At 35.3% G+C, this 21,036-nt stretch overlaps 1 protein-coding gene across 1 annotated transcript; it reads right to left on the reverse strand.

Annotated features, from left to right (window-relative positions):
• Positions 1 to 1,413: 1,413 nt before the first annotated feature.
• SWI1 (SWITCH1) lies at positions 1,414 to 20,737 on the reverse strand. The gene is made up of 11 exons (XM_079013929.1): positions 20,684 to 20,737; positions 20,394 to 20,493; positions 20,170 to 20,276; positions 19,040 to 20,070; positions 18,912 to 18,962; positions 18,626 to 18,791; positions 18,495 to 18,539; positions 17,378 to 17,959; positions 17,170 to 17,280; positions 3,110 to 3,190; positions 1,414 to 1,980 (listed from the first exon to the last, which is right to left on the reverse strand). Exons 1-11 carry the CDS (start codon positions 20,735 to 20,737, stop codon positions 1,414 to 1,416), a joined length of 2,895 nt encoding a protein of 964 aa, XP_078870055.1.
• Positions 20,738 to 21,036: the final 299 nt, after the last annotated feature.

Below are 21,036 nucleotides of genomic sequence, written 5' to 3' on the forward strand. Positions count from 1 at the left end.
TTGATCCATGAAGCTTGTCATCCCTTGAGAATGGCATGTGAGTTCTGTCCAAGAAGGGTTTTGGATGCCTTATAGCTATTGACTTTTGTATTGATTTGGGCGTACATCTCACGATTGTCTTTTGCAATAATGTCACGTTGATTCAATACAATTTCATATTGTTCAACTGACGTAAGATGCGCCTCAGTTTTGATTGCGAGGTCATTCTCTAACTTAGCCATACGACATCTCATTTCTTCAAGTTTGAATTGAGTGTCGGTCAATTCATCTTTGTAATAACTAACACAATATTCAACATTGGTGACATATTCTTTGATTATTTCAGTAATATGGTCAATGTCATCATGAAAAGGCTTAATAGTTAAATGATTATCACGAAGCATAAAGTGTACCTTTTTAAAAACTTGTTGGTGGAGAGGAGAGGGCTCTTTTTCATCATCAGCCATGAAGCAGAAGTAGTTCTTGTAGGCTTCAGTTTCTTCTGGTTGATACACTTCATCATCTGTTTCCCATACTTCCACGTTTGGAGTTTCCATGACCATGAAAGCTTTGTCTTTTGAATGCTTCTTGATCTGCTCCGCTTTTTTAAGGTAGTATGCTTCGTCTTTAACCTTCTTGATTTTCATTTTGCAATCCTTGGCAAAATGATTTTCACTTTGACAGTTGTGGCGCCTGATTACTTCATTATCGTCATGGGACTTCAACTTGTTATCTTGAACCCTTGTGCTCATCCTCTGAGAATTGTAACTTTCAGAATTTGAATTCTGAGAGTTGAAGCTTATTGACTGTTGCTTCCTCCTTGGAAGTTTTCGGAGTTCTAATGATAGTGTTGGGGTTGTTGATAACTTTGTGCTCTAAAGTTCCCAGTTGGCTTGTTCACAAACTTCTAGAAGTTTGGATTAAACTTGGTTAGGAGTGCCAAACATTCTTCATACTCCTTTTCCTTATTGATTTGAGGAGATTCCATTGTAGTTCCAATGAAAGGCTGACGATTAGCCATGTACACATTTGCAATCTGAAGAGGTTGTTGAGTTGACATGTACGGATTCTGGTTGTACTGTTGAGCCATACTTGAACATTGGTAAGGATATGCTCCATATCCTTGGTTGGAAAACTGATTAGCAAAGTGGTTTGGGATTAGATTATGATGTGCAATCAAGTTTTGAGAATGATTTGCCATGGGTGCTGAATTTCCCAGGGCAAGTCCTTGATTACCAAAAGGAGATGCTTGAGCTAGCTTGTTGACTTTCGGCTCATGTTGTTGTAGTTCAACATACAGATCAAACAGAGACATGGTGTCTAGATTGATTGTAGTTTGCAGTATGATCATATGCACTATATCCCATTTTGGAGATAAACTGTTCAAGAATTTCAAATTGAAATCCTCTTGCGATCTTTCTCCTTTGAGTTTCTTCATCCTGTTGACAACAATGTTTTACCTAGAGTATGCATCAAGAGAGTTTCATGAGGTAACATCTTGAAGTTGTCCATGTCTGTTAATGCAGCTTTCTTTCTGTTTGCAAGGATCTTATCAGTTCCCTCAAATTGTTTCTTGAGTGCATTCCAAACATTGAAGGGTGAATTCTTGTCTTCATCGGGAAGTTGCTCAAAGATGTAATGAAGAATTCCAGATAACAGCTCTTGCATTGCCTTAGCCTCAAACCTCTTGATTTTCCTTTCACGAAGTTGAGCAACAAAGGAAACAGATCCAAAGATAACTTTGGAGGTTTTAGGAGAGACATCAGCTTCAGGAACTATGATGTCCTTCAAAAATTCTGGAGTATGTTTCCCAGTGGAGATGAAATTCCAGATGTCAAATTCATGACCTTCCAGGTTGTATTTGATGCGATCTGCCCAAGAAGTGTATTCACTAGGCACAAGGATAGGTGCACGATTTCCTGCTCCAAGACTGTTTGCAACTGAGACTGAATAAAGAACATTTTGGTTTTGATTCACACTTGCCATTGAGAACAGGTGATACTAGTTTGAAACTTTAAAAAAAATTGTGAAAATTTTTATAAGTCTCAAAGTCGATCACTCGAGCTCTGATACCAACTGAAGAAATGAGAAAAAATTCAGTAAACCTTAACTAGAGTAGTCCAAGTGTTGAAAATACTGAAACAAAGTTTCAGAATCGTCAGGTGGCAAGTAATGCAGAAAATAAAGAGTTTTGAGTCACCAAGTTAATGATAAAAACGTTTTTTATATGTTTAATATCAATGATTCAAAGTGTCTCCTATTCATCAAGATCCAGTTACAAGTTTTTGAATGATAGACAAGCTAAAACACTCAAATGGCTCTCTGAAGACTAATCTAAACAGCAATTATGCATAATGATCTGAAATGAACAAGGAAGAGCAACTTTATAATGGATCCCAAGGGGCCTATTTATAGGCTTTGGAAAAGCCCATGACAAGGCTTGACCAATCAGGTGCTGACATGTCATCAAGACTTAGTCATCAATTGACACCTTTGCCTTACTTAACGGAGAATGGATGGAATATTCCAATTTCGTTAGTATTCTGTTAGGGTTCCATCCAAGTTATGAGTGCTCATAATTCTTGAACCTTCTTGATCAACATTGAAAAAGTGATGAGCATCATGAGCATGATGTTGCTCAATTGTCTTCTTAGATGTCATCAACTTCCAGAAGTGTTGTTAACCAAGTTGAGTTGTTACTTGAGTGTTGGACTGTGACTTGAACTTGAAGATGTACCACCACATGTTCATGATGGACCATGGACGAAATTCATGTTCCTTTGAGCATTTGGATGCGCCTTCATTATACATGATGAGTCATGTGCAGTTTTGTTAAGCCGCCAATGTGATCATGTTGATCCATTGACTTGAGTTGAGCCACCAAGTATTCCTGTTGAGCCATAGAGTTGTGGATGAGTCACCAATGTTTCTGATGAGCCATCAATATTCCAGATGATCCACCAATATCGTGATGCTCCACATATGATCTAGATGTTCCATCTGAGATCATGACAATCCAACTAGCTTTCTTCAAGTGATCCATGTCAACAGCAAGTGCTCCATGTGTACATCAACTGTTCCATGTTCAACTTCAAGTGCTCCAACATCTGAGCAAGTGCTCCATGTGTACATCAACTGTTCCATGTTCAACTTCAAGTGCTCCAACATCTGATTCTTCAAACACTTGTTGAATCTTCAGGATCTTTCCAACCTGAAATATTCTTATAATGTTTATTAGAAAATGTAAATAAATACTCAACTTATTTCAAGTGACAATCACATAAAAATATTTCCAAAAATACATAATACTATTTCAAAACAGAGAATATATACTTTTCATGGTTTTATGAGAACTAAACTACATTTTTACTACTTCAGAGTACAATAATATTCACACGTTTTGTTTACAACATACTACAAAAGAAAATATAGGATTTTTTTAGGGGAAACATACTTACATTATCAAGGAACAAAAAACATATTTTAGTTACAAACATGCTTCTGAACTCACCAACTTAATTTTTGACACTCTTTTCAAAACTACTTGTATTCTTAGGAAATCATTAGATAGGTACATCCACAGATTTTTGAGAAGACAGAGCTTCATAGACTCGTGTCTTTTAACTTTTGATATACATTTTGGTGTCATATATACAATGACTTGAACACATATGTAAAAACTTATACTCTTTCAATACATGGTTGTTGTACTTTGATTACTATTATGCAGTTGTTATGATACTGTACATGACGTCCTCTGCCCCCCGAACGTTTCCGTCGTTCCAGTTTGGGGGTGTGACACTTTACATTCATTTACACTAGTGATTTACATCTTCTTTAATCTCTCAATGTAATGTAGCTTCATATCGATACCTGTGATACAAATAAACCGAGTGGGTCAGTTTGGGAAACCTAGTGAGTACATAGGGTTTTCAACCCACAATAATATAATTATTATGTTTAATCATCAATCAATCAACCCCATTACCCATCCCCATTATGTTCTTTATTCTTATGGATCTACCCTAAGCAGTGTTCTAAAAGGCGCGCCATGGCGCGCGCCAAGGTGCGCCATGGCGAGAGGCGTGGCTCCGCCGTTACGAAAAGCCTCATAACGTTGCTATTAGGCGTGGCGCGTGGCAAGGCGTGATATGGCGCGCCATGGCGCGTTATGGCGTGTTATGGCATGTTATGGCGCGTGTTTTTTCGTTTGAGACATGTTTTTTGCTCTTTGTTATGTCTTTTCTAATCGGAGATACAGGTATTGTGGTTTTCGTTAATTTTTGTTACTAGTTATTGATCTAACACTTATAAAAAGTAGTTATATTTAATATAAATTTATATTTATGTGGTAATATAATTTTAAATTAATACAAAATCTCCGCCTTACATCACGCCTTGAAAAACGCCATGGCTCGCCATGGCTCGTTAAGCTTGAGGCTTGACCATGCCGCCACGCCACGCCTCACGCCATTTAGAACCTTGACCCTAAGAATCAAATATCGTACATTCATTCATTTCTAAGGATTATCCTAGGGAATAGGCACAAAGTCCATCGCTACCAGGTTTTATATAACAAGTACTAAGTCCATAGCTACCGACATTAGGCACAGCTGGCAATTTTCTTTCATGAGGCACTAAGTCCATAGCTGCTAGGGTTTGTAGAATACATTCGGTGAACACGTAGTTCAAAAGTTAGGCACAACTGCCGATATTATCCATTAGGCACAACTGCCAGGATATTTAGAGTACATCTAGTGAATACGTCATTCACAACACCTATATGTAGCGAGCCTGATAGTGTTCCAGTGGACTGTTTAGAATAGTCTGTGGTTTTCATCTATATTCGGCTAGATGACTCGACCATCGTTAAAGTCAAGGCTTCTCATTATCTTACACCTATCATTGTCTATATCATCTTTCACCTCTCACCTTCTTACATCGTGGCGCAACTACCAATATTCATTTATATCATCTTTCATTCTTCATCATTTATCTACCCATGTTTTACCCAACATATTTATAGATATAAAATAAATATACAGTTTAGATCTGAAAAAAAGGTTTAGATATTTCATCCTACATAAATATATAAAATACTTATACATTTTAGATCTAAAAACAAAGTTTAGATCTTTCATCCAACATAGATCTATAAAATACTTATGCAGTTTAGATCTGAAAAAAAAAAAAGTTTAGATCTTTCATCCAACACAGATCTCAAGTAAACAGATAATATGCACACATAACACGTAATTTATATAAATACTCCATATCTACGTGTAAGATGAAAGTAACTATGTACTCACTTGATAAGGTGGTGATTCCAACTTAGACAACGCTCGCTTCGACGAAACCGGGAGGTTAGCTTGAAAACCGGACTCTGCGGGGGTAGAGTTCCGAGCCAAAAAACTCTTTTTTTCTAGGAGCCTTCGGGCGCTCTGGGGCTTTCTTCTAGTGCAAGGGAAGTTTCCTAGTGTAACACCCATAAATTTCACGCCAAGTTTAAACCTTTTCAAACATACATAAAAATCAAATGACACTTGTTTACAAAAATGTTTCCAAATCATTATCCATCAAAGTGTCCCAAAATCATATCATAAGGATGAGGAGCGGTATGGTCACGCCTTCGCCTTGGCATGAACTCCTGAAGTACCTGAAACAATAAACTGAAACTGTAAGCCCGAGGGCTTAGTGAGCTACCCCCTAAAATACCAATACCACACTGACAAAACTATATCAATAATAATCAATCAATCAACATGCATACTGGGCCATCGGCCTGATTGGACCGCCCTACAGGGCCTACAGTCTATCTGGATCTATCCCGAGCCTTCGACATAACTGGTCCGCCACGTGGGCCTATAGTCTCCCCGGACCGCTCATAGGGTATGTTAGCCTTCAGCACAAAGCAGGGCTACCTCAACCCAACCAACAAGCAACTAACCATGTGCGCATAACTATCATATATTGGCATACACAAACATCAAACATATCTATCTCACTGGTCATCAATCATAGAATTCACTCGTAACTAGAGCACCGACCTACCAAGTCACTAACATATCAATCCCTACGGATCATAAGAGCATAACATACTGTCTACCCTGATTCCGATCTAACATATCATAACCACATGTAGCATACCATAACAATAACAACTAAAGGGTCGGCCTTGGTGCCGTAGACCGTATCGATATAGTGAGGATAACTCACCTCACAGATGTCGACTCGAAAGGTAACTCCAACTCTCGGATCACTTGACACAGGCTCCACCACCTATTATCATAGTACAACATACTCATAAGTCCTTAACCTTATAAGGTACTCCATAACCCACTAGTTAACCCCTAGTCAAAGTCAAAGTCCTCAGTCAAGGTCAACAGTCCATGTTGACTTCAACTCGCCGAATTCCTTGAAGCACATTCCAACTCGCCGAGTCACCAGGGTGACTCGTCGAGTTCCTTCGATTCTCGATCAAACTCTAAGGCCACCCGTCGAGTTTCCTCCTTGCAACTCGACGGATGCACACGCATACATATCCTGGAGAAAACTCATCCGACTCGTCGAGTTGTTCTTCAACTCGTCGAGTCTATGGCAAATCTTCATTGGACTTGACGAGTTGTTCATCCAACTCGTCGAGTTCATGACCATCTTCATGTGACTCGCCGAGTCCATTCAGTCCTTTTTCCATACATACTTGTTTTGAGCCATGCAGCAGCTCCAAATCACAGATCCAAGCTTCTAGGGCATGCTTATCACGTAAAGTTGCAAACTTTACGTGCATGCATGGCTATAATGGCTCTAAATGCCTATTTTAAGTTCTTAATGGAGCTTCATGCTCAAGAGGGACCTTAATCATGACCAAAACTATAACTTTATGCTTCTAGAATCCAAGGAGGGTCCAGATCTGAAGTTACAACCTCAGATCTAGCCCATAGCTCCTCTTTCCAACTTAATATCCCACAAAAACCCTAAAAGTCAACCAATAGAAGAGATCCACAAGGAAAAAGGCGATTTGGGTACCTCTAGAAGATGATAACTGAGATAAGTGTTGATTACCACACTCTACTTGCCCCAATCTCCTTCTCCTTCAAGCCTTCTCCCTCCAAGATCCTCTTTTCAAGCTTCAAACACACAATGGGCACACACACACACATGTATTAGGGTTCTCACGGACTCTCTAGAACTGTAAAGAGGCCCAAGGGAGGCTAAGGTTCCTTTAAATGGGGTGCAAAACCCGGGATTTAGGGTTTCATTTGCTAGCTCCTACTCGTCGAGTCCCAATATGGACTCGTCGAGTAGGCCACTTAAGTTGCGATCCCACCCCGCTGCTACTCGACGAGTAGGGCAACCAACTCGTCGAGTAGGGCCTAGCCCAAGAAATCTTATTTAAAACAATACCTGAGAATCGGGGCGTTACACCTAGGTTGAGAGTGTTTGGGAGGTTGAGAGAGAGAGAGAGAGAGAGAGAGAGAGTAGAGAGAAGAAGAATGGGTTTTGGTGTGAAAAATGAAGGAACTCTCGGTTGGTATTTATAGGCTGGAAAAGTGGTGAACTTGAAACATCCCAAAAATACAACCCAAAATTTTTTGTTTTAACATTACGAAAAACCACAAGATCAAGTGTTATATAATAAAACCATGAATCATATGTCTCAAAAGCCAAAGCAAATGTAACAAATCAAAACTGAAGTCAATATCATATCAAAATATCTAAATAAAACTCCCAGGATAAAACTGTAATTGTGGTGTGTGCCATGCCATCATCCCAAGCTCTTCCCCTTGCTGGCGGAAGTACCTGAAACCAAAACTGAAACTGTAAGCACAAAGCTTAGTAAGCTCCCCCAAACTACTACATACCATACAATAACATATAAAGCAACTACTGGGCCTTGCCTACTGCATCGGACCGAATTCCGGAAACTACATCGGACCAAAGTCCGAAACTAACCAGGGCCTTGACCTCTGCATCAGACCGAAGTTCGGAACTAACTAGGGCCTTGCCCTCTGCATGGGACCGAAGTCCGGAAACTAACTAGGGCCTTGCCCTCTGCATCGGACCGATGTCCGGAAACTGCATCAGACCAAAGTCTGGAAACTAACTGAACATAGCATAATAATCATAACTACTAGCATAAACACATATACTGCATACTGCATCGGACCGAAGTCTGGGACACATACCACAAAGACATGATTGAATCACAAAGACATCAAGCACACTGAACTACCGCATCGGATCGAAGTCCGGAACTACTACTAACTAAACGGGTCGGCATTGTGGCCATAGACCTGTTCCTACTAGAAGGAAACTCACCTCGTAACGCTGGCTGCTAAGATGCTAAATCTGAAACTGGCTGACTGCTGCTCCGGAACTCCTCGGCTACAAATTCCATAAACACTAAATCAGATACTGATAACTGTTCTCAGGGTAAAATGACTAACTTACCCCTGGTCAAAGCCAACCTCCTGGTCAAAGTCAACTGTCAGTTGACCGGACTCGCCGAGTTGGGCCGTCAACTCGTCAAGTCTCTAACACCTTTTCTAATTCTCTACTCGCTTCAACTCGTCGAGTTTGGCAACAACTCGACGAGTTCTTCCTCAATATTACGTCGAATCAACTTCATCCGACTCGCCAAGTTGTATGAACAACTCGTTGAGTTCTCCTTCATCATAAGAGCACGTCCAGACTGTGACTCGCCGAGTTGTATGAACAACTCGTCGAGTATGTTCTTGAGGTAAGGAGATTGCCTTGGACTCGCCGAGTCATGGCGTAGACTTGTCGAGTCCCTCTACACTAAGATCCATGCCTTAACTCACTGAGTCTTTACTCCACTCACTAAACATACTTGCTACTACTGAACAGGGAATCTAAGACTCGCGACCCGACTCGCCGAGTCCTTTACATGCAGTTTCTATTCAATCGATTCTAATCAGTTTTAGTGCATCCAATTCATAGATCTGGGTTTTTGGGACTATTTGAACACGTAAAGTTGCTATCTTTACGTGTATCTATGATGCAATGAAGCAATAACACTCAAACTTGGCTATTATGGGGGTTACTTGACTAGAACAAAGCCATGGCTGCCAAAAGATGGCCTTCTTGAGCTCCTGGAACTCAAAAGAGGCTAGATCCGAGGTATGGCTTAATTACAAAGCTTCATCACTAGGTATTTGGGGTTTTTGAGCTCAAAACCATCAATTTGAGGACAAACTAGATCTAGCAATACTATAACCAAGATGAAAGCTTTATTACCAGAAAGGATGGCCAAAGAGGAGTATAATCTAGATATACTTCTTCTTCCTTGAGTTCTTCTACCTTATCCTCCTTCTTCTTGCTCAAGAATGCACCAAGATTCCTTCACAAGGGCAAAGATCACTCACACACACTTCAAGGAGGCTAGGGTTTCGGGAATAAGTCTCTGAGAGGTGAAGGAAGTTGGGGTGGGAGGATATAATGACATTTAAATAGGGTACAAACCTTGGGATTTAGGGTTTCATCCAGATTGGCAGACACGCCGAGTCCAAGAATATAGACTCGTCGAGTCGCCGACTAAACTTGCATGCAAAACCCGTCTCTACTCGACGAGTCGGGCTACAGACTCGTCGAGTTCCTCTTAAGAAAGGAAAAATTACTATATTTAATTTACATACCAGAAATGGGGCGTTACAGAACTCGTCGAGTTTCTGGCCCCAAACTCGTCGAGTTTCTGGTCCAACTTGTTGATTTGGTGCCACATGTCGTCATTTGGTGGGGAGAAAGCAAGGGCTCAAATCGCGCCAAGTCACCCACTTCGCATCAACATCTTTCCGACTTTTAAACCTCGTAAATTTCGCATACAAGCTCCGTTTTCGACGTTCTTTATATCCACGCGTAGTTAGAGACTTACTCTACAACTTTCATTTACACTCCCTCGGCTAATTTTGACTTTATTTTTAACAGGACTGGACAGGAAAAGTCCGTTAAGAATTCATAACTTTGTCATCCGATGTTCGTTTTCGTATGTCTTTTTATCGTTGAGCTCCTATTAACGAGATCTTCAATTCTCGTTTAGGTTGTGTCGGCTAAAAATTGTTGGATCTAAAATTCAAACTCCGGGCTGCATACTATTGTGCCAAATCTTAGAAAATTCATAACTTCATCATACGAAGTCGGATTTGAACGTTTTTTATACACGCTCTCGGTTTAACGTATACTACGACTTTCGTTTAGATCACTAAGACTAAAAAGCACTTTATCGTAAACTCACTTTTTACGTCACACAACGTCGTGCTGGTTTTGTCCCGAAACATCGACATGTCAAAACTTCTTCGTTATAATTCGCATTTCAACGTTCCTTATATTCAGAAATCCTTGTCACGACCACTACAACTTTCTTCATAGATATCTGGTTTATCTATATTCTTATTTTTGGCGCTTCGTTTCATTCTTAATTTATTATATCTTATAAATAAGTATAATGCACGTAGAATCATGTAATCCACATAATATTCAAGTGATTCCTCTTTATTACTTCAAAGTCAGTTATAATTGTTGACCCTAACTATTACATCATCACATTAATACTTAGCCTAGAAACACGGACACTATAACTAGGGTTTCAAGGTCATTGAATATGAGGGTGGTGGTTGAGTATGGGGAGGCCTTGAAGGAGTTAGAGCCTTTAAATTAGGCTCACAACCCTATAATTAGGTTTTAAGTCTTGTGCTCCTATGCCCTGTGTAGCTATCTCTATGCCCAATGTAGATCTTAAATCCCTCGATGAAATCTTTCCACCTACGCCCAGTGTAGGAGGCCATCCTACATCCAACGTAGGGCACAAAAATGAATATTCCAAAAATTAAATATTAATAGCATACTTGAGGACACATGTGTTACAAAAGAAACTAGTACTCTTTCTTAGTGTACCTAATGTTTGTGCTTATGTGAAATTGAAAAATGATAAGAGTGTGATATAAATTCATACTAAATGTTTTGAAGTGTAAATGTTGATTATGAGAAATTAAATATACTATGCATTTTGGATCTTACTAGTTATGACTGTAAATTAAGTATTAGTGTCTGGAATTTTGTGATATCCCGAAATAGGATAAGGGACGACTCTACTGGGAACATGTATACTTCATGAGGTAGATTTTGAGGTATACCTTCATTAGTTTATTTTTTTCCTATTGTGGTAAAGTTGATAAGGAATTAGTTTTATGACGACTTATAAAGTGTTGATCGATACATAACCGAAGGATTATATATGAAAATATTTATGTGATATGGGGAGGTTCGTAAGGTTTAATTACATTATGATTTGATAATATATTGTGTTTAAATCGTATAACTCATTAGGCAATTTTGTCTGACGTATGTTATATTTAATGAAATGTATCCTAGGATAGGTTGCAAATAATTAGCGAGTACGAAAATTAGTAGCAAGCCTTGAAGGGAGTGGACATAATTGTGATTTTCTATATGTAATTGATGCTTTACTATGGTTTATATGCTATCATTTGTACACCGAGTACCTTTTTGAATCAAAAGTAAATTGGCTTGGTTTTTATGAAACTATGTTTTAATGATCAAGATCTAAACTTCAAAATGTTTTTCAGTTTTTAAAACCATAATATAGATAGATGTCAGTATGTAAAAAGGATGTGTGTTAAAGGTGGACTATTAGGGTCATAGCTTAAACAAATTAAGTTTGAATCGTCTATTCTCAAGCTTAAACTAAGCGCGACACTTATCATATATATATATATATATATATATATATATATATATATATATATATATATATATATATATATATATATATATATATATATATATATATATATATATATATATATATATATATATATATATAAAGAGAAAATTATAATTATGGATATCATTTAATAAATACAATTATGGAAACCATTTAATATCTATCATTATTTAATTAAATAATAATATAATTTTACTAAATTCCTATTGGTGCAATCTAGCACAAAATAAATGTGAAAAACATTTTAACCTAGCCTTATATATATATATATATATATATATATATATATATATATATATAGGCCTAGGTTATTCTATTCAAAATACTTATTGTGTTATTGTATGCATAAATATGAGCCAATCAATTTTATTTATTTTAAGAAAGTGATTAATATATTATTGAATTAAATATAATTGAAAAATACCATCTTAATTAATTACAAGGGTAATTTAGTCAAATAATATAGATTTAATAAAGAAAAATTGCATTTTTTAAGGGATCATAAATTCTATTAATTTTAAAAATCCGATTTTACGAATTATAATTCTTTTAATTCGGACATTCTGACAGAATATATTTATGAGTATATTCAAAAATAAAAATATTCTTGAACCATAATTAATATAAATATTCTTGAATCTATTTCTTGATCATGAATTTAAAAAACTTCTTGTAGAATAACAAATTCTACTTGAACAATCAATTGAAGAATAAAAACAAAAAATACATTATTTTCTTAGAGAATACGAGTAACAATTGTTAAGAATTATATTTATTGTTAAAGAATAAAACTAAAAAAACTTTCAAAACGGGAAAGAAAACATCAAAATCTAACAACAACTAAAACATTCTAAAAGAATAATGTTGCTTAGAATCACTTTCACTTTTATGATCCGTTCTTCAAACATCAACTTCTGTGATTCCAACAGAATTGGAATTCGTGATTCAATTCTAACAGAATTAGAATTTGTGATTCCATTCCAATAAAATTGGAATCTCACCAATATCATCCATTGAATCATCTACATAAACATAATTGATACCTTTTTCAAAATTCAACATTGTCAAGATCCTGTACTGTCCACATAAATGAAGTGTTAAATCAGAAAAAAAAACATAAATTGAAATATGAATCAATTCATAAAATGCAGCCAAAAATCAAGTTAAAATCAAAACAAATCCTATAATTGTACACTAAAAATCTCGTCAAAATCAAATCGAATCTGAAGTGATCATGAAAACAGAAATCAAGAAATCGAACTTACTTTCCCCCTCTTTCTTCATTCCGATTGAATATCAGCTAAGAAAAATTCTAATCAATCAAAAAACATGGGAGAAGAGAAGAGAAGGATTAGAAACTTACGAATCAATGAGGGTGAAATCAAAATGTCGATGCTTTTGAAGGGTTTTGCAAAGAAGAGAACCTACTACGCCGCCACCAATAACCACCAATGTCTTCATCATCTTATCGACTCCCAGTTCTGCCATTACTATACATACTTCACTACTATAGATCGATAACAAATTACAAAGTGCAAAACTCTAGATCGCGCTTCGAATCAAAACCCAGCCAATCAGTATATTAAGAGGTGAATTTTATCAAGATTGGAATCAAGAAAAGGCAGAAGAAAAAGGTAGTTAAAAAACGATGCTCGATCGAAGGACACACTGATTGGCTGGATCAAAGGACGGTGATTGGCTACGCATCGCTTTAACCAGGATTTATCTTTGACTTCGACTTTGGAACTATGTGCGGGAGTGTGTGTATCGTTACTCTTAAAAGGGGATAAATTAGGTTAAAATCAACTAGCATAATTATAGGAAAGTATCTGGGGAAGTTGTTTATAAAATTACCTAATCACCCTTATTTATTTATTTAATTATTTATTTATATTTTAAATTTTGATTGGTCCACATTTATGCATGCAATAACACAATAAATACTTTAAACATTTGAACCTAGCTCTCTCTCTCTCTATCTCTCTCTCTCTTTATATATATATATATATATATATATATATATATATATATATATAATCATAATTAACCAAGGAACCAAGGAACCAATCTTTTTTTCAGCTTTTAGAACTTATATGTTAAAAAAAAAAAACTAAAAATACAGAAATTCATAACTTTTTATCATTTTTCCAATGATACAAAATTCGAATTTTTTTTACGTCAAATTCACAATGTGAATCTTTGAAAATTCACAACGTGAATCCGGATTCTCACGGTGAATCCGAAAAATATTTTTCACATTCACAATGTTAATATATGAATTTAACTATTTTTAGATTTTTTTTTTCGATAAAACGAAACGAAATAGAATTGGAACGAAACTGAAATTCAAATTTATGTTCATGTTAAAGTGTAAAAAATAACAAGTTATGTATTGTTGGTGTTCAATATTCGACTTGAAATTGACACGATTTAACATTTCTTTGTCGTGTTATGTATTATTAAATATTAATTAAATAAACTAATTGCTATTTTATATTATCTTTATCGTGTTTTTGGTGTTATGTATTATTAATAAATTAATTGTTATTTTATGATAAATAATAAACTAATTGTTATTTTATGTTATCATTGTCGTGTCGTTATGTGTTTGTCAATTTTTAATTGGTTTGTGTTCTTGTAAGTTAAAAAAACATGAAATTATATAATGTTGTGCTCATATTACATAAAAGTTAAAACCTTGTGGTGTTAGATAAAAACACATAACATGACTATCATATTTGTCACCCTAACAAACACCATCTACGTGCGTAAGTGGAATATGCTCAATACTATACAATATCTATTTAATAAGCTTGCTCATAACACCAATATGTTGTTTGTTTTTTGTCTGGAAATCTTTTTGGTCTCTTCCGTTTGCGCTACGCAGACCACATGCAAACATTAACCTTCGTGAAATATTTGTTTTTTTGAAGACTGCATACCAAAAAATGTATGTACGTCATCTTCTTGACACAGACATTGACCAAAATCTTCAGACATATTCTAGCCTAAAAAACACATCCATCTTTATTTTTTATTAATTTTTTTTTAAACTTAGGGGGTGTTTGGCTTAGCTTTTTACAGCCAAAAGTTCTTTTTGGAAAAGAAAAAGAAGCAAAAGATGTTTGGCAAACTAATTTTAAAAGCCACTTTTGAAGTTTTTACATAAGGAAAATGAACTTTTTGAAAATGTTAGGAAATTCTGACTTTTTGTAACTTTTCCAAAAATGACTTTTAGGGTTTGAAAAGCTAAGTCCAACACTCCCTTAAATTTATTCCAAATTTATCTATGATAAACAATTTGAAAAAAAAAATACAATACTTTAAGAAAAAAGGTTTGACGACACAGATATGACCTTTATAACAAATTTACAAATAAACATTAAATTACAATACTAGTTGTTAGAGTTATTTATATAAATATGAACAAAAAATCTTAATATTGTTTTATATTTTTTGTGTCAAGTTTTATAAAACATTATTTAATACAGTATCAATCATTTCTTAGGAGAAATATTTATGATAAGTTCTAAATTGATTTAATTAAAAAAAATGAATAGTTTGAAATTTTCATTTTAAAATCGAAGTTTATTTACATCCATTTTATGTGTCAAATTTTTTGATCCCTAATTCTAATATTTAGACATAACTTTGTGACTAAAGCTTATTGGTTTTTATCATTAATTCGTACTATTTTCTTCTACTTTTTATACAATAAATACATAAAATTTATCTAGATTTGTTAATTATCTATAAAAAATCATAAAAATATTGAAACCACTTTAAGTTTTAAGAAAAATGAGTTTATTTAGATTTGAATTATTTTAGTAGTCTATACATATTAAAAAACAAACAGTTTTCTTCTTTCACACTGCACACATTTGGTTCATCTCTTCTACTACAGATATCTGTAGATATGATCCGCAGACTGCAAAGATTTTACCTGAGAAAAAACAAACAACACTCAACTTTTGCCCGGACCTAGCTATAAGCTAGAGGTGGCAATAGGTTGACTTGGGTTAAGTTCAATATCAACCCGTTTATTAATTGGGTTGAATATTTCAACGCAACCCAACCTTTTTATTTAAACGGTGGATATTTTCAATTGAACCCAACCTTTTAGATAAATAGGTTGTCACCGGATTGACCCGTTTATGTAATTCTCAACCCTACCTATTAAATAAATGAGTTAAACCTAAGTTACCCCATTTAAAATAAAAAGGTAAATAAATTAACTAAATATTGCATCACTTAAATTATTTCAAAACTTAAATAAACTTTAAAAGTAAATATATATTAATGTTAAATAACATTAAAGATATGTAATTTCGAAATAACTTTAAAGAGTTACTAGTGTTATTGGCACAAAGAAAAAAGATAAAAATTAGGATTGCATTTCTTAAAAGTAAATAACAACACAACATTGTAATTATAAATTAAAACTTAGATTAATACATGGTAATATTTAAATAATTATTAAATTAAATATATATTAATGTTAAATAGGTTAGAGACAATCTATTTAAGTAATTGAGTTAGGCAGGTTGACCATTTAATATAAATGGGTTGAAAATTTAAACTAAACCTATTAATTTTAGGTTAGGTTCGGATTGATGAGTTTTATCGATTTTTGTCAGCTCTGTTATAAGCTGTCTCACTTGTAAATATATATAATTTTTTTGTTATTTAATTTAATCAAACGTTTAATTTATTCAATACTACACGTTTTACAATTAACACATGTATATTTCAAAAAGTTTTTTTTTTTTTTTTTTTTTTTTTTTTTTTTTTTTTTTTTTAAGTTCCCTAAATCTACTCCTCTATGGGCTACAATTAGGTTTTTGTACTTGAAAAGGTTTATTTATTTACTTATATACATATTATATAATATAAAAATAATAATAAGAAAGTATGTCAAAACATGATTAGAATATGGATATATATACTTTATAATCTTATCCTTCGCGCATCCTAATTAATTAAATGAACCGGTATTAATTGCATATATTTCATTGTTCCATATATCGAAATTTTGATCATGTATATTATTTGATGGACAATTAACGTGCGTAGGTATAAAATCTTTAGTAGGTGCTAGGCTGAAATGTTTTGTTTAAAAATAATAATTACTTAACTAATGGATATATAAAACATGTGGTTAAGAAATTAACAATAGTAGTAGTGATACCCATGATTACAATTTAATATTGGCATATGCATATAATAGGTAGTTAAAGTGATTTAGAAGCAGTACGTAGCATCGAAAAATATATTTGAGATCATCTATTATATATCCTATATATTCCTAGGCCGTAGCTAGCTAATAAAGTGTTTTTTGTTTTAGCATTCATTGATGACGTACGTACGGTGGTGGGTTTTTGATCTATCTAGAGCCTGCCTGATATGGATAGCCAAGCTGCCGGAGTTACTGTGTTGGACAAGCAGGACGACGAACCAGAAGCAGAAGCAGAAGCGGAAGATGATGACTTGCTGCTCTTCCTTTTTTGTTGTTGTTGTTGTTGGGCTGATTCACTCTTCACCTGCTGCACGTACATGCATCATTAAACTAATCTAATTAGTTAATTACAGTAATACTTATGTAATTAATTTATCCAACTTATAAATTAATAGACTCACATGAGCAGTTGGCATGAGTTGAGTCTGTTGTGGTGCAGATGGAATTGTTGGGATGTCATTGAGATTGATGAGGCTGGTTGTTATTTTGTTGCCGTTATTGGTGGAAAAATGCGGATGGTCAGTGGAAACGGTGACAGTAACGGCGCGTCTCTCTGGCACAGGCTTCACTGGAGGAGAGGCAGGATGGTGGTGGTGGTTGTAGGGTAGCTGTGGTGGCGTGGAGGAATTAACAGATGGTGGAGTTGGGACCACCAAAAGATCCACAACCTGAGAAGAACAAGAGGCCGTGGTGTTGGTGGGGTTGTTCACCATGTTTGGCCACAGGAAAGTACCCTGTGGTCTGCAAAGTCTGAACCCACTTTTCAACCTCTCAATTTTCGCTGCTTTTCCTTCACCTGCAGGTGGTGGTGGTGGTGGTGGTGCAGATGTCTCCTGAGGATCACCACCTTGTTTTGGTAGTGCCACAGCTTCTTTCTTTTTTTCGGTATGTTTTTTAGCAGCATCATCAGGGGAAGGGGCAGTAGGGGCTGTTTGGGTATTAATTAATTCTTCTGTGCCACCTGTCATCTTGCTTGTCTCCGCCTGCAGTCATGTACATATAAATTCCAAATGTTTTAATTAATTCCATGCATATATATGTACTTTGCCGTACGTATCGTATCGTATCACACTATATACTATATACACATATACAAACAAAATTATAATAAGTCCAATATTCTAAACAATGTCATGCATGCATGTCATGAATTTATTAATCAATGTTATCCTACATTACATGCATGCACATTATATAACTATATATAAAACCTTTATTTCACAAATTAACCAAATTTTTTCTTACATATGCCAAATTTTCTAATTTTTTCTTACGTACTACCCGCCCAACTTGTTATCAAAAAGTCTTATATATATACCAAATATTTTCCTTTTCTTGTATTTCATTTAAGATTCATCTATTGATATTGAAAGCTAAACCCAAAAAATATATAGACGACCACTTACTGATCTCACAAGATAATAAACACATAACTCTTTATTAAGCATGCATTATTAATTGTTTTAAACTAGTAATTGATCATTATTTAACATTTATTATATATCATGTATGACTCACCTCTACCTTCTTCAAAATGACCAACATTTCTTTCTTGCATTCTTCCTGCCAAAAATAAAATAAAACAAACAAACATGAGTAAATTAGAGAAGGAAAGATTTACGGGAATTAATGTGTAAAAAATATTGTACCCTTGAGACTCTTGAGTTATCTACATCAGACTCGGAATAAGGAAGCAATGAATTACAAAAATTGGTCAATTGCTTTGGACTCGTGTCAACACCTTCAGAAACCACAATAGCTAATTTATTTCCATCTTGATCCTTTATATTCTTTGAAATCAACTCCATAATGTCCCTGTTTATTTAATTATACACATAAACAAAATTATTAAATTAAAGGTCTAAATAATTAAAAAAAAAAAAGAAAAAGAAAGAAAAACCTCATGCCTATCATGTTTCTTCTTAATTACAATACCTTCTCAGATTTGCCATTTCTTCCTCAAACTGCTTCTTGGATAAAAACTCCCTATCAATTAACAAACGCAAATTAGGTACATGCATTAACATTAAACTTTTGTAAAATAAATTCATTAAATTTACTACCTTTTGATACATGAAATTTCTTCTTTGAGATGATTAAGTTCTTTTGCCATGATCGGATCCTGGATAGGAGAATCACCGGGCTTCCAACCAGGCGGCGGAGTCCAGAAAGGATCACTAACTCCGGCGTCTTTCCTAATTTTAAGAAGATCTGCACTTTCAAGCCAATATTCCATTGCACCATCAGCATTATGTGACCTTCGAAACCTCAAATCGCCACCTGGCGCCACCTTGTTAGCCACGTGTTTCAGGAGGTGGTCTAAGAGACCAGTGTCACCTATCCTCTTTCGAGCTTCAACTCTAAGCGCAGGTCTCGTAATCGGATTCCCAATCATCGCCTTCTTCTCTTTCATAGCTTCTAGAAGACTGAGCTCCGCCGCTAGATACCTCTCCTTTGACCACCTTTCTGTGGGGTCTTTAATGAGCCCTAATTTCTTGCACTTGTTCATCGGTTTTTTATTAACTAGCCATAACTGGTTGTTAGCTTGTTTCACACGCTTTCTTTTTCTCAAATTTCTTGTTTTTTTCAACCTTCTGTTAAGATTATCATCATCTTCGTCACCCTTCTCTTCTTCATCAACTTCATCCTCCTCCTCCTCATATCCACCATTGTTAACATCTTGTTCATTTTTCAGTTCTTCTTCGCCATGAACGAAGCTTGAAGAAGACTGGGTCGTTTTGCTCGTATCTTTGTGTCTTCCAATAAACATAACTTGTCTTCTTACACCCCACCTTACCATGGCATTGTTCTTCAGTTCCTTGGCCAATCCGATCTCTTCAATTTTCATAGCAGCATGACCCGGCCCGACTTGAGAGTTTGGGTTCACCAGCCAGAAATTCTGCAGATGCTTCTTCTCGGCGAACTCTTGAGATGGAACTTGCCGGAAAAGCACTTTGCCGGCGAGCTTTACTCCCATTACAAACTTCTCATCTAAAGCAGGATACATCTCCGTGATTCCATGACTGAAATAAGTTCGTAATGACAGAATACTCGGATATCTAATCGCGACGTTCAAATCTGTCTTCTCACTCACCTGAAAATCATCATTATCCATCAGCCAGACGAAAACATATTCAGATCTAATCAATAAAACAGTTTTTTTTTGTCAATTATTTACGAAGTGATTGATTACCATAACAACGCGAACGGATCTCAGTTGAACAGGAGTTCTAGGAGGAAGGTTTTTGTGGTAGATCTCGTAAACGGAGCCTAGTTGGACATCTTCTTCTAGGATTTCGTCTGCTTCACACATGAAATTACGAGAAGCCATTATCGATAATCGAGAAAGGAAGAATTGAAGGAAATATTTGGATCTAGAAGTGATTATATGCTAAAAGGATAAGTTTGAAATTATACCGTTCCTTTGAAGCAGGAATTGTCTGGCCAAAGGTGATGTCTGTGCTTGTGCGCCGTCTAGTACGCTGGGTATTTCTTGCCTTTTCAAGCTCATTATCTCCTGCATCCACTAATGCTTTTTAGTACATCTCTCCTCAGTGATAAAGGATAGAGAAGAGAAAAAAAAACAATACGGATTTCAGAAACAGAAAAGGCGAAATTCTGATTGTAATACATGCAATGCCATGCCCTAATGGCATCATGACAGGTTCTCTCACACACACACACACATAGAGAGAGAGAGAGCTTACGTTGTGCGCGCTAATGGTGGCACTTTTTGATCGTTTCCGATGGTAAGTTTCCATTTTCACAGTGAATTAAGCTGTAAAAGTCTTACATGAGAATCAAAACAATATATATAAAAAGTAATGCATATTTGTTGATGTGATCATCAAAACTTATACATGTGATCGAACGATGATACTCTTTCTCAACAAAAAAGACGATGATATTTTCATAACTTTAGCGATATATACATTAATTTATCCACCGAAAAGAATGAAATAAGAACACATATTGTGTGTTTAGGGTTCCATCAGTAAGTTTTATTCAAAAACAACTTAATCGAAAGAAGAAGATATGAACTTATTCGCTGTGTGAATTT

Source organism: Lactuca serriola, chromosome 8 (assembly GCF_051521515.1).
Source record: "Lactuca serriola cultivar US96UC23 chromosome 8, Lser_US96UC23_V15, whole genome shotgun sequence".
Lineage (NCBI taxonomy): Eukaryota > Viridiplantae > Streptophyta > Magnoliopsida > Asterales > Asteraceae > Lactuca > Lactuca serriola.